Raw genomic sequence first — 24,531 nt, forward strand, 5'->3', positions numbered from 1 at the left:
ACAGTAAAAGAGCAAATTGTGTTCTGATGATGGCAGGGATTTGAAATCTTATCTACCTAACTAAGCCTGCAGGAAGTTCCAGAATTCATGATTTAGGAATTTGAAGTTCATTTTTAAATTTCTTTTGAGTCTTCTATTTTAAAAGAGCCTAACAGAGGTACTGTAGAGATTAATGCTTGACAGCATTCTTAAGGATCTTACTTACTCACTTCATGTTGTTAGAACATAGTTTCTTGATTTGCAGTTAAGCTAAGCCATTAGTTTTTCTTTTCTTTTTCTTTCTTTCTTTTTTTTTTTTTTTTGTGGGGGGAAGTTGTTTTGGTTTTTATTTTGGGTCCGGTTGTGGGCCTGAACTCTGAGCCTGGGCGCTGCCCCTCAGCTCTTCAGCTCAAGGCTAGCATTCTACCACTTGAGCCACAGCACCACTTCTGGCTTTTTTTTTTTGCTTATGGGTGCTAAGGAATCGAACCCAGGGCCTCAAGCATGCAAGGCAAGTGCTTTACCACTGAGCCACCTTCCCAGCCTTGTGGGTGGAAGTTGGTGCCAGTCTAGAGCTTGAACTAGGGCCTGGACAGTGTCATTCCGTATCTATTGAACTAAAATTTTTGGGACAAAATCCAAAATTTGTAGTTTTGAAATGCTCTTCAATTGAGTAGAAGTTCTCAGATTGATATATGAGACCCAGTATTTGAGGCTTAAAAAACAATTCTGCTAAAAATAATCTACTGGAAAGCTAAGTGGAGAAGTAAAGGCATTTAGACAAGGTAACTCTCCAAACCTGAAAGTCAGTGTGTTAAGTATATTAATTAAAAGCCATGTTGGTGTAAAAACAAATGGGCTCAGAGCCCTGGTATTGTGTGGAATCTATCCTTTCTCAGTTGGACAGTATGATCTGTGTTATCTGCGCTGCATTGCTTCTTATATAGCCCCTTCTCTACACAGCAGCAAAAGCGTGGTGGTTGGTTGGTGGCTGAGTATGTGTTACCTCCTTTACCTTCTGGGAACCTTACCCCTTGATAATCAAGGAGAATCTCCATAGGGTAATGTCACCTCTCCTTGCAGCCATAGTGACTTTATAGGTGGGTTTGAAGAGCTGTAAGATTAGTAGTATTGTGTTTGCCTTCTTTCTGCCCCCTGGGATTCCTAGCCTACTCCTGCTGTGTCTTTGTACGTACCCCACCTGTGTTTCACTGAGGAGATTGGCTGGATTGTTGTTTCTCTTCCTTCTTACAGGCTTTACGAGGACTTAAAAAAAGAGAAATACCTGATACATCTGACCTTTGGCAGATAAAGTTGGTGTTAGAGTTTTTTAGTTCCCGAAGCCATCAGGAGCGGCTTCAGAACCAGCCTAAGCGAGGGCTTTTTATGAACTCTGAATTCCTGCCAGTGGTGAAGTGTACTATTGATAACACTCTGGACCAGTGGCTACAAGGTAATTTTAGTACTGTGCCCTTGTGCTTTTTAGATATAGTGGACTTGATAAGAGTGGTGGTATATCCCTGTAATACCAGCTACTTGGAAAGAGGATTAGGAGAATCATGGTTCATTGTCTACCCTGGACAAAAGCAAGAACTTACCTGAAAAACAAACTACAAAAGCAAAAGGATTGTAGGCATGGCTCAAGTGGAGTGGAGGTCTTTTTCCCCCAGAAGTAAAAGCAAGTGGGCCAGGCTCCAAGGCTTTTCTATTCTGACAGTTTTGGCAGTCAAGATCTTACCTGCTTTATAAATTTTGCAGAAAATATAAACAACTTTTTAAGTACCACTTGACATTAGAACCTTGTCTTATCTTTCCTAGCATCAGATTGTTTCTTTTTTCAATATCTCTATCTTCTGTCTCTTGGATGTGTAAACTTTTCCTTCCCTATTTTGTGCCTCTCCCTTTGGACACTTAGATGAGTGCTTATTAAGTGTTTGCTGTACCAACTGTGTGAGCAAACCTGAGGTGTCGTGTGACAGTGACTTTCTGCCAATGGAAGTTACTAATTTGTGACTACCAGGAACTTGTGAAGATTCTGAATGATTGCCTTACATAAGGCAAATGTTGTGGCCTTTGATTTGTAGAAATGTATTGTCTCTGTTTTTCTTATATGAAAATGATTTTCAGTAGTCAGCTATTTGCTTTTTTCATTCTTTTTAGTTTATCTTCCCGTAAACATTTGACAGCAGTCTGCTTTGGGTAAATACTAATCTTTGTAATATCAGTAGAAACATTGTTTCTTGAAGAATTGAACTTAAGCATTTGAATATAATTCAGCCAAAAACGATTCCACTGTAATACAACAAAATAGATTTTTGAAAAATACGAAACTATAAACTGAATTTTGAACAGTTATGTGGGAAGCAACAGTTTTATACTCTTCAGTGTTTATATTTAATAGCTACATCTAGATTGCTTTTTTTTTTAATGGTCTAGATTTTTTTTTTTTTTTTGTCAGTTGTGGAGCCTGAACTCTGGGCCTGGGCGCTGTCCCTCAGCTCTTCAGCTCAAGGCGAGCATTCTACCACTTGAGCCACAGCGCCACTTCCAGCTTTTTCTACTAATGTGGTGCTGAGGAATTGAACCCAGGGCCTCATGTATGCAAGGCAAACACTACCACTGAGCCACCTTCCCAGCCCTAGACTGCTTTTCTTATGGGGTTTAAAAAGGCCATGTAGTACTCAATCTTTGATAGTCATTTAATTCTCATTTTAGAGAAATACATGTTATTTAAGATTGTAGTTCTCCCTTCATCTCTCTTTCTCTCCCATCTGCTCCCCTTTATCTTGCACAGCCTCATGCTTGCTGTGGGAGAACTGTACCACTTGAGCCATATACTTAATCTTTATTTTCTTTTCTATTTTGAGGCAGGACCTTGCTATGAACCATCAGCCTTACATTCTTCCTGCCTACCTTCCATCTAACTTAGAGGCTTGAACCACTGAGCCTGGCTCAAACATTGACTTTTTTTTTTTTTTTTTTTTTGCTAGTTCTGGGGCTTGAATTCAGGGCCTGGGCACTGTCCCTGAGCTTCTTTTGCTCAAGGCTAGTGCTCTACCACTTGAGCCACAGTGCCACTTCCAGCTTATTCTGTGTATGTGGTTCTGAGAAATGGAACCCAGGGCTTCTATGCTAGGCAAGCACTCTACCACTAAGCCATATTCCAAGCCTTCAAACATTGACTTTTGTAGGCATTCATCCAGTTGCTATCTTTTGGCTGCATCTTAGCCTTTTTGATCCTCTTAAGACTGTTGTGAGATGCTTTGTTGTCTTTAGAAAAGCTACTTAGTCTCTCTAAGCCTAAGTGCAATTCCTATAGAATGGGGCCATTCATGCATATTTAGTGAAATATGTGATTCATTTCACTTGCAGGAAACACATTAGGATAGGGTCAGCAAGTTCCTGATTAAAAAAGTAATGCAAACAAGGCATTCTTATACATTCCTATGCCACTTAGATCTGTCCTCAGTTGGTTCAGCTCCTTTTGTGTTTTTTGCACAGGTGGAGGTGATGTGTGTGTACAGGCCTACCTCAGCGGGCAGCCTGTGGAGGAGTCTCAGCTGAACATGCTGGCCTGCTTCCTTGTCTACCATGCTGTGCCTGCTCCCAGGCACCTGCCACCAATGGGACTAGAAGGTAATTGCATACATACTCCTGTTCAGCATCTCTCTTACATACAGGTTTTTAGTTTCTTCGAACAAAGAATTTCTAGTGCATTTCTCTCTCTAAAGACTTAAATCTTGGTGATTTGTTATCATTGTTGAACACTTTTTCTGTAAACAAACTGAACCATTTTTACACATTCTGTATACTTCCTATAATTGAGAAAAGGATAGCTTTTATTTCAGAGCTGCAAACATTCTAAACTTGTATTGTTTACTAATCTTTTCTAAGTTTCTTCAGTTTTTTAAAATTCTACTATCAAAACTTAAAATTAACATAATTTTTATATGTTCACATCTCATATATTACATAAACATAATTATATAATTATATATAAATACTAGATTATAAGCTATGAATATATACTATATATAAATATATAAATACATAAATATATAGTATTAGCTCCTAACTACGTTTTTCAGAATATGGAAACAAGGTTTATCTAATAAAGAGAATAATAAAATACCATAAATTCTAAGTATCCATAATTATTTATTGCAATCTCAAATCACTATCTCTTGAGGGTTAAAAAAAATGTTTGAAAAGGATGAAAGTGTTCAATTAATCACTTAGACGCTGAATGAGATATTACTGTTTTGAAAACCTTAGATAAAAATACACTACATGGCGACAATGATGGAATGATTTGCTTTGGATGGACTGTCCCATGGGAGCAAATATAAAAGCCAGATAGAACATATGCAGTAACTATAGAAAGGAACTGGTGGTAGTGTGCTGGTGGGACTTGCTGGAATGCAGCCATACCGAGAGAAAGGAGAAAGGGTGGTGGGGAGAATTTACTCTGCAGTGGTGTTCTTGGCTACAAGTTAGGTATGTGATTGCTCAGGAGCCTAGAACCTCAGGAGTAAAATCTTAGGTGGGAAGGAACAGTGGGGATTACCACTCAAAATCCTGGGTGTGCTATTTTCTTGAGGCACTTACTACATCTTAGCCTACATATGCATACTAACATGCTTCAGGATATTATCTGGCAGAAGCAAAAGGCCAAACATGTGGGCACAAATGTCAGCAGCAGGGTGATGGCAAGGAGACAGAGGGTGGAGTTCAAAGCTGGCCAAAGTGCAGTGACTATGCTAAGCATTCAGCCTTTGGAATAATGGTAGACCAACTCTTTGAGAGAGTAAAAATACAGCAGGCCCAGGTAGAAGTAAGGGCTGTGTTACCTTTTGCCTGCCTGATAGAATAAAAGTTAACCTCTGTTTGAGGAAGATCCTCTATATTTTTAATAGGTTTCATTTTGAATAAAAACTGTACTCTATAGAAGCTGTGCCTGATGACTCAAACCTGTATTGCTAGTTACTTAGGAGGCTGAGATCTAAGGATCACAGTTCAAAGCTAGCTCAGGTAGGAAAGATTGTGAGACTTATCTCCAATAAATCACCAGAAAACTGGAAATAGAGCTGTGGCTCAAAGTGGCAGAGTAATAGCCTTGAGCAAAAGAGCTTAGGGACAGTGTTAGAGCTTGAGTTCAAGTCCCATTACAGACAAAAACAACAACAACAACAAAAAAACAGTGGACTAGAAAAACCCACAGATAATAGGAATAAACATGTTTGTCCCGATAATGGAATTAACAGACTGGGACTTAAAATGGCTATTACTAATACTTTCATGAAAAAAAAAAGATTGAGGAAAGATAAAGAATATTACCAGAAACTCATAATTAAAAAAAAAAAAAAGAAAGAAAGTTGGCCAGGCGCTTGTGGCTCATGCCTGTAATCCTACTCAGGAGGCTGAGATCTGAGGATCATGGTTCAAAGTCAGCCCCGGCAGAAAAGTCCCTGAGACTTATCTCTAATGAACCACTCAGAAAACCAGATGTGGCTCTGTGGCTCAAGTGCCAGAGCACTAGCCTTGAGCTGAAGAGCTGAGGGACAGCACCCAGGCCCCGAGTTCAAGCCTCATGACTGACCCCCCCTCTTCCCCCCCAAAAAAAGTTGCCAGGCACTGGTGGTTCACACCTGTAATCCTAACTACTCTAGAAGCTGAGATCTGAGGATTATGGTTTGAAGCCAGCCCTAGCAGGAAAGAGATTCATATCTCCAATTAACCATCCAAAAGCTGAAAGTGGAGCTGTGGTTAGAGTGGTAGAGCACTAGCCTTGAACAAAAGTGCTAAGGGATAGTGCCTGAGTTATGCCGTAGTACTGGCATAAAAACAATGTAAAGTTAAGTGGAAATTATAGAACTGAAAAATATAATTGAAGTTATAACTTCAGTATATGTATTAGTTTAGCATAATAGATAGCAGGTAAATGAAATGGGCAGACAGCAAGTAGAAAGTACATAGATTCTCAGAAAGAAGAGGGGATAGAAAAAAAAAAGAATGCAAATAATACTTGAAATCCTGAAAGAAGAAAATCACAGAAATATGTAGTTGTGATCATAGAATAAGAGGAGAGACAGAATGATTTGAATAGAAGCAATAGTTAAAGAAACAGGGGCTAGAAATTTTGTAAAATGGGTGATGCCTGTCAACCTAGAAAAGACCCAAGCAGAATGAACACAAAACCATAACCAGTCATGAAATAGATTACTAAAAGCAAAGAATTTGAAAGCACAGATTTTATTTTGAAGGTAGGATAGTCTAGAAATATTGGATAATACTTATGAAATTGTGGGTTTTGAAATGAGAAACAGGTAAGAAGAGCCTTGTGATCATGGCCCCAACTTAATTCTTTGAGTTTCCAGCTTAGAGGGGAGGAAGAGGGAACCCAAGCAGAGCTTAGAAGATTCCTGAGTTGAGGAGAAGCTGGGAACACAGACTTCTGTTTGCAAGATGAGTATCAGAGAAAAGAGAGCAACAGAGAATGTCACACTTCTGTAGAGGATTCCCCCTTGAGTATCAGAAGAGAACTTGCTGGTCACCACTAGAAAGGAATTACCTAGGTAGAAGAGCTACCCAAATGTTTTTGGGGACACCTTGTCCATTGTTTGGTTTTTTTTTTTTTAATTTTTATTTTGGGTCCGGTCTTGGGCCTGAACTCTGGGCCTGGGCGCTGTCCCTCAGCTCTTCAGCTCAAGGCTAGTGCTCTACCACTTGAGCTACAGCACCACTTCCAGCTTTTTTCCTTTTTGCTTATGTGGTGCTGGGGAATCGAACCCAGGGCCTCGTGCATGCAAGGCAAGCGCTCTACCACTGAGCCACCTTCCCAGCCCGACCTTGTCTATTATTTATCTAAGGCGGAGAATAGTCTATTCCATAGCTTCATGGTCTTGCCTCAGTTGTAGGAAGTACAGCCTAAACTAAACAGAGTTCTGGTCCCACCTAAAAAATCTTAAAAGCGCAACATGAGGGCCAAATTGCTTTTCATGTAATTTAACCATTTCCCAGAACAAAGTTCAGTAATGCTAGAATACAAAAATAGCACTTGAAAAAGATAAAACTTGGCTAGTCCTGGTGGTACATACTTACAACCCCAGCATTTGAAGGGCCAAGGCAGGAGGATGGCGCTCAAAGCATACATGGGCTATCTAGCATGACCCTATCTCAAAAAAGTAGGGTGAAACCATGTTTGGTGTACAATGAGAAATTATAAGACATACAACAAAATAAGGGAGTATTAACTTTGACACTGGGGCTGATGGTTTGGAGATGAAAAAGATGATAATATTTAAGTTCAGGTAATACACCGTGTTTCCCTTTGGTGCCCAGCAGAATCATTTGGGCAATTTTCAAAACCCTAGATGCCCAGGTTGCACTTCCATGAATTACATATAATTGCTGTTGGACCAAGGTTGAGAATTGTTGCTACTCAGAGGAACTTCTGTTACTTATTTTAAGCCTGCTTTCTATTTTCAGGTAAAAGATTGTGTTTATAGATTAGGAATTGAAAGTGGTAGGACCAATTTTAAAAATCACTTAAATAGGAATTGAGGCTAGAGAGGCAAATTTACTATTTAAATAATGCTAAATGAACAACTTCACACATAACTGTAAGCCCTTTTCTTAACTACAGCCTAGGTTTAGAATTTTTAAATGTGTCTGGAACTTCACGTCTGGATCTGGTCTTTGTGTACAGAGAAGAATGCTACTTTAAGCATGTTATGTCTGCACTTCTTGGAAGATATGTGGCGGGGTCTGTTTAGTGACTTGTTTCTCCATTTCTCATTCTCCAGGAAGCACAAGCTTTGCTGAACTCCTCTTCAGATTTAAACAGCTGAAGATGCCTGTGCGAGCTCTGCTCAGATTGGCACCTTTGCTCCTTGGAAATCCGCAGCCAATGGTTATGTGACCATGTCTCATGTGACTTCTACATAAAGTCATGACCAAACGTCAAAGCTTAAGGAAATTATAATTAGGGGAGGGGGGAGATAAGCAGCACATACCTTGCCATATTTTAAACTCTTGTCCGCATTAATATTGTAGGAAGTATAAAATCAGTCAACATTTACTATTGTAAATAAACTTGTTTTGTTTTTAAGATTTGATAGCTTTAGTGTTAGACTTGAGAGTGATGAGGGTTGATTTTTAACCCTTGAACTAGAGTGCTTTAGATGTCTGCTCCAAACTGCAGTTTTAAAAGAAGTGATGTTACTGACTTTCTGCTGCCAGAAAGAGCTTTCAGCATTTTCCAAGATATTACTTGTTCTGTCTAATGTAAGTTTGTACCACCTGTGACAATGCCTGACATTCTCTTGGTATGACCACATCAGTCAGAAGTGTTATACCTTACCGGAGAACTTCTCAGCATGAAGTACTGTGGACTTCATTTTCCTAAAATAGCTGTTGAAGCCTAATCTTGGTGTGCCTGTATTTGGAGATGAAGCTTTTAAAAGATAAAGTTGAATGAGACCCTGATTTGGTAGACTCACTGGCCTTGTAAGAAGAGGATGATTTTTCTCTGCCATGTGAGAAGACAACGAGATGATAAGGTCCCCACCAGAACTGACTGTATCAGCTGGCATCTTGGACTTCAGCTTTCAAAACTGTATGAATAAATTTTTCATGTTTAAGTCACTTAGTCTTTTCGTATTTTGTTTTGGCATCCTGAATATATTTATACATGGAGCCTGCTCTACATGCTAAAAACTGTTATTTAAAAAAAATCAAACAATCCATTTCTAGGTGAGATTAAGAGAGTGTATATACCCAGGTGGTGATGCAAAATATTCCTGTAAAAAAAGGTGCCATTACAACCTCAGGTTGTAACAGGGAAAAAACATTGCTGCCCAGATTCTGGCCTGTGCTCTTAGCTTCCTCATGGCCAGGGGCCCCATTAGCAGGGAGAAGATGCCAGGTCTTTATTCATTACTTTACTTTTTTTCCACTTCCTGAATTGTGATGTTTAAGTGTAAAAATAAAAATTAAAGCATGTGGGCTGGGAAGGTGGCTCAGTGGTAGAGCGCTTGCCTTGGATGGATGAGGCCCTGGGTTCTGTTCCTCAGGACCACATAAGCAAAAAGAAAAAAAAAATTAAAGCATGTATGGCACTCGTCTGCAGAATGGACCTCCCTTAACAGGCAAATACCTAAAGGCACAGTCACTCTGGGTGCCCCCCCTTCTCTCTGTCTGCCCTAGCCTGAGGCCTTGCTCCTTGATGGACGCTCAGGAAAAATGTACTTCCTTAACAAATGGATTTTTTAATTAAAAAGAAAAAAATGCAAATAACACATGATGAAAACTCCATTTGAATGAAGATTGAAAGAATCCTATCCACAGTTAGATCAGTTGTGTACGTGCCATAAATTCAGGATAATTTGAAAGACAGATTTTAGATAACTACTAATTCAAAGGAGGGAGAAGAGTCATTAGAATATTGTAGTAAAGACAAATACTAGGCTTTATAAAAGGAGAGAGAAGTCTCTGGAGCAGCATTGTTGGGCCTGTGGATTAGCTTACAGGGAAGGGTTCTGGTCAGTCTGAAGGGACATTTGAAGAGGCATGTCAGATCCTTAAATCAACTCACCTTTTTAGGACCCCTTAAAAATCTTAGTGGTGTGGCGCCAACCCGAACAGCATCAACAGAGGCAGAGAGAGACAGAAGGGAAACACTGACGGAGAGCCACCAACACCCGGCCCAGCCCAGAAGCACCACACAACCTAGCCCGCATTGCTCAGCCCGCCTGTGCCTCCTATGCTGCATGCCTGCTGAGACAGCATCAACAGGCAGAGCCACCACTGCCTGGCCCAGCCCACAAGCATCTCAACTAAACACTGATTGCAGCGGCAACCAGCGACCTACATCACACAGAAACAACACCTAGAGTTCCAGAGCAGCTGGGGGGGATGGGTGGTGGGAGGAGGGGGGGAGAGGGAATCTGCAAGTCCTTTAAAAGCCTGTGTGCCTCACCCGGCCCCAGCTCTTTGCAGTTAGTGGTGGAACATAGGAGAAGCTGCAGCCTCCAACAGTGAACTAGCACCTCTGTTTGCTTGCTTTGCTTTTAGTTCCTCCACGCCAAACCCACCCACCCACCAAGGAACCCTGAACCTGTCCATCACAGGCGAATCCAGACCTTCCGGCTGGGTTCCCCCCATTTGGGCCAACTTTGCGCCTCCAAACAACCTTAGCATGATGTCTTAAGCAACTGCCTTACACAGTCAGTGGGCTGAGTCTGACCACTTCGGGTATGGACTTGCTGCACCCCTCCGTGGGGTACCCCGCCACACCCCGGAAACAGCAGCGGGAGGGGACCACGTTCACCCGTGCACAGCTTGATGTGCTCGAAGCGCTGTTTGCCAAGAACCCGGTACCCAGACATCTTCATGCGGGAGGAAGTGGCTCTGAAAATCAACTTGTCCGAATCCAGAGTGCAGGTGTGGTTTAAGAGCTAAGTGTCGTCAACAACAGCAGCAACAACAGAATGGAGGTCAAAATAAAGTGAGGCCTGCCAAAAAGAAGACATCTCCAGCTCGGGAAGTGAGTTCAGAGAGTGGAACAAGTGGCCAGTTCACTCCCCTCTCTAGCACCTCAGTCCCCACCATTGCCAGCAGCAGTGCTCCTGTGTCTATCTGGAGCCCAGCTTCCATCTCCCCACTGTCAGACCCCTTATCCACCTCCTCTTCCTGCATGCAGAGGTCCTATCCCATGACCTATACTCAGGGTTCAGGTTATAGTCAAGGATATGCTGGCTCAACTTCCTACTTTGGGGGCATGGACTGTGGATTTTATTTGACCCCTATGCATCACCAGCTTCCTGGACCAGGGGCCACACTCAGTCCTATGGGTACCAATGCAGTTACCAGCCATCTCAATCAGTCCCCAGCTTCTCTTCCCACCCAGGGATATGGAGCTTCAAGCTTGGGTTTTAACTCCGCCACTGATTGCTTGGATTATACAGACCAAACTGCCTCCTGGAAGCTTAACTTCAATGCTGACTGCTTGGATTATAAAGATCAGACATCCTCGTGGAAATTCCAGGTTTTGTGAAGACCTGTAGAACCTCTTTTTTGGGGGGTGATTTTAAATATGCTGGGCTGGACATTGCCAGTTTTAGCCAGGCATTGGTTAAAAGAGTTAGATGGGATGATGCTCAGAATCCTGATCAAAGTTCCAAGAGGCATAGAAGGAAAATTGAAGGGCCTTAGAGGGGCTTACCAACCAGCAACTGAAATGGACAAACCATTCTACTTAAGATCCTGTCATAGTTTTAGATCATTGGTTTTCCTGATTTCCAAACATTCTAGCCATGTGCAACCCAACACTGCATTTAAAAAAAAAAAAAAAATCAAACAAAACTAAGTTGTGACGGAAGGGTGGGAAGGCCAGAGCCTTCAGAAGCAGAGGTGATCTAATGTTTTAGCCAATCCTTGGTTGAATCTTAGGAATGAACAGCGTCTCAAGCTCATTCACGTTTCATGACCAACTGGTAGTTGGCACTGAAAAACTTTTCAGGGCTGTGTGAATTGTGCGACAGATTGTCCTAGATACACTACTTTATTTAAAAAAAATGTTCATAAGGAGTCAATATGTAGTTTAAGAGACAATCAGTATGTGTCTTATATAAATGGTACATCTGTGGTTTTTAATCTGTGCTAGACTTAAAAACTGTGATCTCCTGTTATTGTATGCAACCTTGAACTCCACCTTTGCAGGAGTTCTTCTGTGATTAAATAGGTTATAATTATAAGCAAAATTCAGAGCAACTGAATACCGATTTAAAAAGATTACCTTGGGGCTGGGAAGGTGGCTCAGTGGTAGAGCGCTTGCCTTGCATGCATGAGGCCCTGGGTTCGATTCCTCAGCACCACATAAGCAAAAAGAAAAAAGCCGGAAGTGGCACTGTGGCTCAAGTGGTAGAGTGCTAGCCTTGAGCTGAAGAGCTGAGGCACAGTGCCCAGGCCCAGAGTTCAGGCCCCACGACCGGACCCAAAAAATAAATAAATAAATAAAAAGATTACCTTTGGCTGGAGGTGAGCTACACTGAAACTTTACAACAAAATGTCTCTAGACAAGGAGAGAGACAGAGAGAAAGAGAGGGAAGAGCAACAGAAGGACACTAATTCATCTGTAATTTACTGTTGGTAAGCCTAGCAGTAAAGAGACATTGGTCAATTGCTCTGACCCTGATGAATTTTTAAACTGAGACCATTGTCGTTTATGTTTGCAGATGTTAACTGGAAAAGATATATGCATAAACCTTTTTTTTCCCTTGGATTTGGCAGATATGTATAATTATATTAAAATGGTTCTAGCACACACACACACACACACACACAACAACAACAAAAAAAAAAAACACCTAGCTCCAGGGTGAGTACCCTGCAGGGAACAGCTGTCCATCCTCAAGGGAGACCAGAGCTGGGGTAACCCCCAGATCTTGACCCAGACCCCTACCCCAATACCTGGACTATAGGACCCATTAAAACTGGGAACTGTTTGAGAGCTCCACCAGCTGATGAAGCACATCCAGCTGGCCAGGCTAGATTAAGAGTGCCCCTAGAAGGGGCCAGGAACAGCACCCATGTGTCACCACAGCCAACAGTGGAAGAAACCTGTGTACTCCAGGCTGTGTAACCCAGGAAGGATACACAGCAGCATAGGTACAACTGGCATGCCTCAGGCTGGGGACTGGGAGCCAGGACCAGGCCTGGGGATCCGGTGCTTGAGCAACACAACCAACTCCTCCGGGTTGAAGTCCGAAGCTGTTCATATGCCTCAGCAGAGGGGGGAAAACGGAACTGCACCCCCTGGGAATCACACCATGACAACAAAGATCTGGGTGTGCAGGGCAAGAGAACCAGAAGCCCAAACCCCACCAGAACCAGACCCATATATCCCAGGCTGGGAATTGGACAACTCAGGCTGCCAGCACCTGATAATAGGAGCTTAGGCTGGTAAGGTGACTCAGCGGTAGAGTGCTTGCCTTGTGTGCATGAGGCCCTGGGTCAAATTCCTCGGCACCACATAAGCAGAAAGGGTCAGAAGTGGTGCTGTGGTTCAAATGGTAGGGCATGAGCCTTGAGCTGAAGAGCTGAGGGACAGCGCCCAGGCCCAGAGTTCAGGCCTACGGACGACCAGAAAAACAAAAACCAAAAAAACATAGCAGACTCCAGCAACTGGGAGAGTACATCCAGCACACTCGATCTTGCTAAGAGCACCTGTAGGAGTAAACAGGAGCAGTTTAGGCTGCTCAGTCCTTCTAAAGGCAGGAACTGCCAGTGATCTACAGCAGACAGCTGAGAGCCCTATGTTGGTCAGACTAGCAGCTGGAGGTCGGCCTCTCCCCCAACAGAAACGAGACCAGGTACAGACTCACTCAGCCAACCCAGGAAGAGCAACCAAGCAAAGACAGACACCTATTGACCAAAACAAAATTTCAGGTTAGTCTCCAATAATCCCTAAATCCCCATGCAAAAATCAAAGAGAAAAATTACAAGGTTTATTAAATAACACCTAAGATAGCAAGCTACCCCCAAAAGCCAGCAGCCACGCAGGGGAGAGTCCCAATAGGAGCAAAGCAAGAATGGAAGACAAAAGCTATATCCTAGAGATGCTGGAGGCAATGACTCAAGAATTAAAGCAAGAAATAGATCAGAAATTTAAAGAACACAGGAACGAACTATCAAAAGAGATGCAAGATTTCAAACAGGAGATGCACGCAAAAATAGAGGCAGTTCATAGCTCAGAGGGGAGATTAGTACTTTGAGTACCAACATCGAATCCATAAATGAGTCCATTTCATCCATGCAAACCACAATGGAAGCCATAGTTAACAGAGTGAGCAAAATGGAATTTAGAATGTTAGATACAGAAGACAGATTGCACCAACTGGACCAAAAAGTCCACTTAAATTATGCCAAAGGGAAATCCAAGAGCAAGCAGATAGTGCTAAGAAATTTAACCTTTGTATAATTGGAGTGGATGAAGGTGAGGAATATCAAAGCAAGGGAATGCAACACCTATTCAACAAAGTTATCAATAAAAATTTCCCCCATCTTAAAAAAGAACGTCTTACCTACATAACAGAAGCATATACAACACCTAACAAGCAGGATCCCAGGAGAAACACTTCTAGACACATTGTAGTAAAAATGATAGATCTGAATAATAAGGAAACAATCTTGCATGCAGCAAAAATGAAGAAGGAGCTATACTACAATAGGGAAAAAAATTAGAATCATTGCAGATCTCTCCACACAGACACTGAATGCAAGAAAGGCCTGGGAAAGTACCATACGAGCCTTGAGAGCCAATAACTGCCAACCCAGACTGATATATCCAGCAAAGCTAGCATTCACATTCGATGGAGAAATTAAAATTTTTAATAGTAAAGAAAAAGTAAGTGAATTCATAAACAATAAGCCAGCATTACAAAGAATACTAAGGGGGGAACACAACCTGAAGAAAGCAACCAGGAATGGGGACCCGCACCAGACAGGTATTAATAGAAGTCCGACGTAGTAAGCACAGGAGAAAAGGAAAGAAGAAAAACTTAGGAAAACAGGGAATGACAGGGACCACTATGCATCTCTCTAATAATTCAATCAAAAGAAAAAGAACTGCAGATTGGATCAGAAAACATGACCCTTCCTTCTGTTGCCTTCAGAAGATTCATCTCTCAGCCAAACATACAAACACACTCAGAGTGAAGGGTTGGAAAAGGATCTACCAATCAAATACCCCCAGTAAGAAAGCAGGAGTAGCTATCCTGATATCTGACAAAATACTTTTCATTAAAATCAGTACAAAAAGACAAGGACACTACATACCAATACAGGGAACATTCCAAGACTAGGATATTACTATTATCAACTTATACTCCCCAAACATTGGAGCACCTAAATATGTTAAGCAAATACTCTCAAACTTACAGAATAAAATAGATCCAAGTACGGTAATACTAGGAGACTTTAATACCCAACTCTGACCAAAGGACAGGTCTACCAACCAGAGGATTGGCGAAGAAGCTACCAAATTAAGTGAGGTCATACTTCAAGTGGAATTAACTGACATCTACCAAGTATTTCACCCTAAAACAACACAGTACACGTTCTTCTCAGAAGTTCATGGAACTTTCTCCAAAATAGACCATATCATAGTTTAAGTAAGGAACTTAAGCAAATACAAGGGGATTGACATAATCTCCCTGTATCCTATCCGACCACAGTAGAATCAAGCTAGTTCCCAATAACAAAACATACTGCAGAAATTACTTAAATACATGGAAATGGAACAGCACACTTCTAAGTAACACCTGGGTAACGAAAGAAATTAAAAGGTTCCTACAATTCAATGAACATGAATACACATCACAAAGAAACTTTGTGGGACACAAGCAAAAGCAGTCCTAAGGGGCAAATTTATCACCCTCAGTGCCCACATCAAGAAAATAGAGACCAAGTAAATAATCTCATGTTGCAATTAAAACTGCTAGAAAAACATGAAAAAAAGTGAACCTAAAGTTACTAGATAGAGCCAGACAGTCAAATTAAGAGTGGAAATTAATGAGATAGAAAATAGGAAAATTATAAATAAAATTAATAAAACAAAAAGCTGGCTTTTTGAAAATAAAATAAAATTGAAGGACCTTTGGCAAGATTAAGAAGAGAGGAAACCTAAATTTACAAGATCAGGGATGCCATGGGAAAAATCACAACCAATACCCAAGACATCCAAACAATTATAAAGAACTATTTTCAAAAGTTATACTCTAAAGAAAGAAAACCTAGCAGAAATGGATGCATTTTTAGAGAAATTCAAGTTGCCCAAACTGAGCAAAGAAGAAATAAGTCAATTAAGCCAATATCTTACAACGAGATACAGGAAGTAATCAGAAGTCTTCCACAAGGAAAAGCCCAGGACCAGATGGATTCACAACAGAATTCTCTAAGACCTTTAAAGAAGAATTAGTACCCATACTCCTCAAGCTCTTCAGAGAAGTAGAGAAGGGTGGAGCTATCCCAAACTCATTCTACGATGCCAATATCACACTCATTCCCAAACCAGGCAAAGACCCAACAAAAAAAGGGAACTACAGACCAATCTCCCTGATGGACACAGATGCAAAAATCCTTAACAAAATAGCTAACAGAATCCAGAAACACATAAAAAAAACATATACTTCGACCAGGTAGGCTTCATCCCAGAGATGCAGGGATGGTTTAACATATGTAAATCAATAATTAATCCAACACATCAGCAGATCCAAGGACAAGAACCACGTGATTATCTCCATTGATGCAGAAAAGGCTTTTGATATATAACATTCATTTGTGTTAAAAGCTCTGGAGAAAATAGGAAAAAAAGGAACACTCTTTAAAACAATAAAAACCATATATGACAGACCAATAGTCAATATTATACTCAATAGGGAAAAACTACAACCAGTTCTCCTAAAATCAGGAACAAGGCAAGGATGCCCACTGTCTCCACTCCTCTTCATTATAGTCCTGGAACCCTTAGCCAGGGCAATAAGGCAAGAAAAAGACATTAAAGGGATCTGCATAGGGAAGGAAGGAGTTAAACTTTCCGTTTTTGCAGGTAACATGATACTACACCTTTATGTTCCCAAAAGCTCCATCTCTAAACTCTTAGAACTTATAAACTACTTCAGCAAAGTAGCAAGATACAAAATCAACCCACAAAAATCATTCACTGTCCTGTACACCAACAATGTACAAGCAGAGAGGGAAATAAAGGAAGGAACCTCATTCACAATAACCCCCCCCCAAAATAAAATGTTTACGAATTAACTTAACCAAAGGTGTAAAAGAACTATTTAATGAAAACTATAAAAACATAAAGAAAATAACTACAGAGGACACCAGGAAATGGAAAGACCTTCCATGCTCTTGGGTAGGCAGACTTAATATAGTGAAAATGGCCATACTGCCAAAATTAATATACAAATTCATTGCAATTCCTATCAAAATCCCAATGATGTACATTTCTGAAATACAGAAAACAGTCCAAAAATTCATATGGAACAACAAAAGACCTAGAATAGCCAAAACAATCTTAGGCAAAAAGACAACATGGAAGGGATCTTGATGCCGGACTTCAGACTCTACTATAGAGCCGTAATAACAGAGACAGCCTAGTACTGGCACAAAAACAGACCCAAAGACCAATGGAATAGAATAGAAGATACAGAAATAAAACCACATGCCTACAGTCAGCTGATATTTGACAAAAGAGCCAAAGACATACAGTGGGAGAAACACAGCCTCTTCAACTACTGGTTCTGGGAAAACTGGGAGACCACATGCAGAAAACTAAAAGTGGACCCCAGCCTATCACCATGCACCAACATCAACTCAAAATGGATTGAAGACCTTAACATCAAACCTGAATCTCTGAAACTATTGCAGGACAGAATAGGAGAGACACTTGAACTTATAGGCACAGGCAGGAACTTCCTGAACAGAGTCCCAGGGTCATAACAAATTGGAGAGAGACTCGACAAATGGGACTACCTTAAAATAAAAACTTTCTGCACAGCTAAAGTCATAGCAACCAAGCTAGGAAGACAACCAACTAACTGGGGAAAAATATTTACAAGCAATATATCAGACAAGAGGTTAATATCCAGTATAAACAGGGAACTCAAGAAACGAATCCCTCCCAACAGACCCAACAAACCAATTAATAAACGGGCAAGGAAACTAAAGAGAGACTTCTCAGAAGAAGAGATAAAAATGGCAAAGAAACACACGAGGAAATGGTCACCATCCCTGGTTGTAAAGGAAATGCAAATAAAGCAACCCTGAGATACCACCTTACCGCAGTCAGAATGGCCCACATCCTGAAGTCAGCCAGTGACAAATGCTGGAGGGAATGGGGCGAAAGAGGAACCCTATTACACTGCCGATGAGAATGTACACTTATACAACCACTTTGGAAAACAGTCTGGAGGGTCCTCAGTCTAAACTTTGACCTCCCCGTGACCCAGCCATACCACTTCTAGGCATCTATCCTGAGCAACAGGAACCAGGATACAAGGACACATGCACCTCCATGTTTATTACAGCACTGTTCACAATAGCCAGGATATGGAAACAACCCAGATGTCCCACCACAGATGAATGGATCCAAAAATTGTGGTATCTATACACAAAGGAATATTATGCAGCCATTAGAAAGGACAAAATAATGGCATTTGCAGGGAAATGGATGGAGCTAGAAGAAATCATGTTGAGCAAGGTAAGCCAAGAGCAAAGAGACAAATGGTACATGGTCTCCCTGATAAATGGATGTTAAATCCAAAACAAAAGGTGATACGACAAAGTTAACAAGACTTAAAAACAAAGGACCTCCACTCATTTGGTTGAATCACTACTAAATAACCCCATGCTGCGGATCACATATATGGCATATATGTGCACACCGGAGGGAAACCAGGAGGAGGACACAGAACTAGAGGGAATCAGGGAAAAACATACAACAGTGGGACCCATCAGATGCACTGGACATTGATCAAAATAAACTAAGCAACTCAATGGCAGCGATGGGAGAGAGGGAACGAGTGGGAAAGAGGGAACAGCTGACACTATGCAAAGTGAAAAAAATACATATCACCCGATGTGGAAGAAATAACACTATTGTCAAAGCTCATAGAACTCATGTTATAGACCATGATAGACAATTTGCTCCATGAAAGTTAGAATGTGTTTGTGTCTTTAAGCATCACTATCCCACACTACTGTGAAATTTGGGAAATTTATGTAATCACTTAATCACAATAAAGAATTTGAAAAAAATATTCTCTCCATTGTTGAAAAAAAAATAAAACCTTAGTGGTGTAGCTCTCACATCCAGAATGTTCAAGCTTCTCAAAGCTGTGGCCAGGAAAGAGCTAGAGAAAGGCTTCTGGCAGTGAAGTATTGGTTCAGAAGGAGTACAGTGCTTCTGGCTAGAGTGAAGTTGCTTCATTTTACATGCCCATTAAATGGGAGAGACAAGTTCTCAGCATGGTTCCTGCTTACCAAAAATTGCCTGGGTAGAAATACTGTTTCATCCATGGGCAGACATAAATAGTACAGGAACATGCACTGTGCTGTTTATTTATGTCTGCATATGGATGTTCTAATTATTTTTTCCCAGTGACCATGGACAACTGTGGTTATCCTCCAGACAAGGGATTGGAAGCAGTCTATACCATCCTAGTTTCATTATTCCATCACAACCTCACCAGGTTGGAGTCCTTGCCTACAGTGTTGTATCTTCAACTTGAGCTTGGCCTAAGGCAAAATAACTTTCTTTCTTGTGCATCTGTTTTTTTCTTCTGTATGGTACTGGAGAAAGAACCCAGAGCCTTGCACATGCTAGGCAAGTACTATACCACTGAGCTACATCTCCTAGTCCCTCTGTACAATTTGCACATACAAATGCCTTTCTGTAACTTCTTGGAATTAGGTTCACTGGATTAATTTGTGTATTGCTAAGGGAAGGGACACTCAGGCTTAAAAAACTTTCAACCAAGCACTGGTGGCTCATCCCTTCAGGAGACTAAAATCTAGAGTATTAGGGTTTGACACCAGCCTAGGCAGAAAAACTCAATGAGACTCCATCTCCAAAGTAACCAACAAAAAGTCAGGTTGAGGGTAGTGGTAGAATGTCAAGTGGTAGAGTGTTAGCAGTGCAAGTCAGTTACTACAAGCTGAGAGCCGGAGTTTAAACCCTAGTACCAGGGAAAAAAAATACTTTTCAGCAAAAAGTGTTTCTTATTTTACTTGATAAATCATAATGTGACATTGACTCTACTGTTTTTACTCCAGTATTTAGGTGAAAAGTATGTTCATTTGTCTGTAGCTCCTGGTGCCCCCCACCCCACCCCATCTCTATGAGTGTTGTGGATCAAAATGTGTTAAGATCTCAGGCATGCTAGATCATGATGTGATGGTCATATCATTAATGGAACCCAACATAGGGACAGAAGTTAATGCTCAGCATTTTTTCACTTATCTATTGTATTCATTCTTGTATCTTTTACTTATCAAGTGTATTTGAGTGGTAGGAATGCAGTTGGTGGTAGAGCACTTGTCTAGCACATGTAAGATTTTGAGTTCAAGCCTCAACACCATAAAGAAATTGTACCATTTTAGAAGTTAAGACAGAGTTTCATCATCCAGGAAGATTGTAGGTAAATTGTAGTTGATTAGCAAATCCATCATAATTCTCCTGCTGAGCTGTAGCCTCCCTATCCCTCCAGATCTAGGTACACTCAGACACTCTTCAATCCCATACAAATTTTGCACATCCCCAGAACAGGGCATGAGTGCTGTCTCAGGTGACAGCACTTCAAACTTGGCCTCTGTGGTACTCATTCATTTGTATGTCATCTCACTGCACCTGATGTCTAGGCTGAATGTCAGTTTGGCATCTTTGTCACTTCCTGTTCTTAGCCTTGGGCTGATTCCCCTGTGCTTCCAGATCAGAGTCCGGCGGAGGCAGATGCCTGTTCAAGGCCCAAACAGCTGACATAGACCATGTACTCCTTACTGCAGGAAGCCCTAAAAAATCAGCTGCAACAGGTGTCTTCACTTCTGAATTTCTGCAGCTTTGCAAAGGCTTCTCGTAACTTTGCTCCCTCCATCAGCATCTGTAGCAATACCATTTGTGCTCAAATTTTTGAACAAACCCTGATATGCCTTACAGGATGTAATCGCTCAATACATCTAAAAGTTTCAGGGGCAAGAATGGACATATTTCCCATCAGGGATGATTCTTTTTTTTGTGGAGCTTGAACTCTGGGCATAGGCATTGTCCCTGATTGCTCTTCAGGTCAAGGCAAGTGCTCTATCATTTGAGCCACAGCGCCACTTCTGGTTTTCTGGTTATTAGTTGGACTTTCCTGCCTGGGCTGGCTTTGAACTGTGATTCTCAGAAGCTAGGATTATAGGCGGGAGCCACCAGTGCCTGGCTAGATGATCCTTTTTTTTTTAAGTCACTTTTAGGGCTTGAACTCTGCCTCTCAGCTCTTCAGCTCAAGGTGAGTGCTCTACCACTTGAGCCACAGCACCACTTCCAGTTTTCTGAGTGGTTTATTGGAGATAAGAGTCTCACGGACTTTCCTGCCCAGGCTGGCTTTGAACTGGGATCCTCAGATCTCAGCCTCCTGAGTAGCTAGTAGTACAGGCGTGAGCCTCCGGTGCCTAGCAGATGGCAGATGATCCTTTTTGAACCAACTCTGGGACTTACCATTACTTGGTGGGACTTTGAGATAATTTTATACAAAAGTTTTAGTGAATTGTGTATTTAACTGTGACCTACCATGAATTCAGTTACAAAATTTTCATTAATGGTGTCATGGGTGACCTCAAAAGTATTGCATTTTGGAGCACTTCAGCTTTTAGAAAGTGAGTAATATTGAAATGTATTGTAGCTATGAAGATGGCATAAGGAATCCCAAAGAGGATGGGGAAAGAGAACACAATAGATTTAGACTAGGGATGTTCATCCTGTAGTTGGCCATGAGGTCCCTGGTAAAATGGATGGGAAAAAACAAGGAGCTAGACAGTTTGGCCACAGTATTTTCTCTAATAGGAAATGCTATAATAAACTTCTTAGCTAAAATAATGACAGTGCAGGAAGCTATAGAACCTAAACATTAAGCAAATTAAGCATCAGGGGACCAGGCCTTGTGATTGCCTATAACACCCGGCAGTCCTCTCAGTGTCCAGGGGCCTAGATGTTCAGAATTCCTTGTCCCCATTGGCATGTCCTTCCTGGTCTCTGAAGGATGTTGAGCCTCAGTGTCCCTTCCCTTGGTATCCAGATCTACTACTTTGACTCACTTGGGAATGTTTACTTGACATACCTTCCCTTTTCTCAAACCTGTGTTTGGAATGTCTTAATTACTTGAGTATAAACTCTCATAAATGGTATACAGTTTGATTTGGCTTTGAGTCAGATTGAAAGATTTTATGAGTATATGAGTATAGATTAATACAAGTACTATAACAGTTATGTCTAATTTTCATGTGTTAAATGTTTTTATTTGACCTGTTTTTTTTTTTCCTCTTTAAAAATCAGTTGGGCATTACTTTTGGCATTCGGGATGCTTGTATTTGTGTTGTCTTTGGCTCCCTTTTGTATGTCAGCTTTCACTGTTGTTTCCAATCTTGGTGGTGGCCTGGGACCCTCCCCGTTATGAGTTGCTCCCATCTCTCTCCTTCATCCTCTGAGTTTTCAAGCTAGGTTGTCTTTGAATCATCAGAGTGATTGTATAAGATCTCTTGCTTCTTATGCGCACTATGGTGTGTAGTTTTACATCTGTACATCACTGTATTCACTCCTCCCTTTCTCCTTGTGAGATGGGGCCTCATTAGATCATGTAGTAGAGATTTTGCAAGTACAGCCTCTGAATAGAGCTTTTTCTGAGACATTGTGTTGTGGACTCTTTTCATGAAGGACTCTTTTCCTTGTCCTCATTTCTTTCTTTCCTATCTTGTCTCCTCTTCTTGCCACCTTTCAGTGACTGATTTGGTTCCTTACTTTGTATCTTATTTAGCAGTCCAGGACTCTTGCTGGACTTTGTATCCTTGTTCTTAGATTCTTGTTGAGACTCCCCCTTTTCAAGTTACTGTGGAACCCTTCACCAGGATATATGGCAGTCAGTGTCCCTTAATGGTGGGCACCCACTCTAAGACAAGACTGATTTTTTTGGCTGCATTTGCTTTTCAGTGGCATGCTACTGTGGTCCATGCCCTCTCTGGACCCTCTTATCTTTGAAGACCTGAGGAAAACTGGGGGCTGGATGGTGCCACTTGGCAGCTGAAGGCAGCCTAGGGACAGGCAGCCATTTCTTTGTAGAGGGTCAGGGCAACATCTATGTTATGGAGGGTGGATAAGAGCTACAAGAGAGAAAGAGGGATCAGTACTGAGTGGAAGTGAACTCTTACGCATCACAACACAGAATGTGTGATGGAAAGATGCTCAGGAGAATCATGGTTACCCCTCACTGCTCTGAGCAATGAGACCTAAGAGAGACCCTGGCCATGGCTTGTCTTGGCCCTCTAATAAAAAGCCTACAGACTAGTATACCCTTGTGATGAACTTGATTATCTAAGAGCACACTCTTCCTGCTTTCCTCTCACTACTTTTTGTTTGTTTTTGTCAGTTGTGGGGCTTGAACTCAGGGCCTCGGTGCTGTTCCTGAGCTTTTTTGCTCTACCATTTTGAATACAGCTCCACTTCTGGTTATTGATTGGTTAATTGGAAATAAGAGTCTCATGGGGACCTACCCAGGCTGGCTTCAAAGGGCTATCCTCAAATCTCAGCCTCCTGAGTAGCTAGGATTACAGGTGTGAGCCACTAGCTTTCGGCTCCACTTTTCTTTTTCTCAGAGTCAGAATAGGCTCTGCCTTACCCTATGGTACAGCAGAATGTTCACAAGATTGTTCCAATCCAACCATCTGCCCAGAGTTTCTTAGGCATTTCTTATTTTGGGGGGGCGGGGGGTCCGGTCGTGGGGCCTGAACTCTGGGCCTGGGCGCTGTCCCTCAGCTCTTCAGCTCAAGGCTAGCGCTCTACCACTTGAGCCACAGTGCCACTTCCGGCTTTTTTCTTTTTGCTTATGTGGTGCTGGGAATCGAACCCAGGGCCTCAGGCATGCAAGGCAAGTGCTCTACCACTGAGCCACCTTCCCAGCCCAGCGGCTTTTTTCTTTTTGCTTATGTGCTGCTGAGGAATCGAACCCAGGGCCTTATGCATGCAAGGCAAACACTCTACCACTGATCCACCTTCCCAGCCCTCTTAGGCATTTCTTATGAGAGGTCTCTTCCCACCTTCAAGTATATGTATAAAATGAAATTCAAGCCAAAGAAAGCATATATTGGAGTGTGATATAATCCGATGAAGATGAATATTCTTTATGAATATATCACCTATTATGTTTTTTTTTTCCTCAATTTTGTATGTTCTCATTCTTTTTTGTTCTTTTTTTTTTTTTGGTGGTCGTGGGGTATGAACTCTGGGCCTGGGTACTGTCCTTGAGCTCTTTAGCTCAAGGCAAGTACTCTACCCTCTACCACTTGAGCCACAGTGCCACTTCCAGTTTTCTTATTGTTAATATGAGATTAAGAGTCTCCGATTTTCCTGCCCTGGATGGCTTTGAACTGAGGTCCTCAGATCTCAGCCTTCTGAGTAGCTAGGATTACAGGCGTGAGCCTGGCTTCTTGTTCCTTTTTGTTTCTGGGAATTTCATTTTTCTTTTTTTATGAATAGAGAAAGATTTCATTTAAAATGTGGATTCAGTCAGAAAATCAGCATATCCTTTCAGGACACTCGATATTGTAAAATACTAAAATCAAGACAGGTAAAGGATTCATAAGGGACTGGAAAACTAAAAGTATTTCTCTTGATGAAAGTCACCTTAAAATGTCACACCAAAAAATGAAGAAACCATGGAATTCACCTTAAAGTCACACACACAAAATTTGAAGAATATTTGAAACAAAACAATGAACCTGACATGGACACTC

The 24,531-nt window shown here is 41.5% G+C and overlaps 1 protein-coding gene, 1 non-coding gene and 1 pseudogene across 2 annotated transcripts in view; 2 read left to right on the top strand and 1 right to left on the bottom strand.

Moving 5' to 3' along the window:
• Anapc1 (anaphase promoting complex subunit 1) overlaps positions 1-8,625 on the top strand; it is a 101,653-nt gene extending 93,028 nt beyond the window's left edge. Inside the window, exons 46-48 of the mRNA XM_042695563.1 lie at positions 1,234-1,432; positions 3,481-3,615; positions 7,785-8,625. Of these exons, the coding sequence (XP_042551497.1) occupies positions 1,234-1,432; positions 3,481-3,615; positions 7,785-7,900 (450 nt within the window). The 3' untranslated portion in view covers positions 7,901-8,625. The remainder of the gene's footprint in view (positions 1-1,233; positions 1,433-3,480; positions 3,616-7,784) is intronic.
• Positions 6,750-6,814, bottom strand: Trnaa-ugc. The gene has a single exon. It is a non-coding gene; the product is annotated as a tRNA-Ala (tRNA).
• Positions 8,626-10,178: 1,553 nt separating the features above from the next.
• On the top strand, positions 10,179-11,035 carry LOC122121354 (annotated as a pseudogene).
• The last annotated feature ends 13,496 nt before the right edge of the window (positions 11,036-24,531 follow it).

This window comes from Dipodomys spectabilis, unplaced genomic scaffold, assembly GCF_019054845.1.
Source record: "Dipodomys spectabilis isolate Male_0828 unplaced genomic scaffold, ASM1905484v1 ptg000187l, whole genome shotgun sequence".
In the NCBI taxonomy this organism is placed as follows: domain Eukaryota; kingdom Metazoa; phylum Chordata; class Mammalia; order Rodentia; family Heteromyidae; genus Dipodomys; species Dipodomys spectabilis.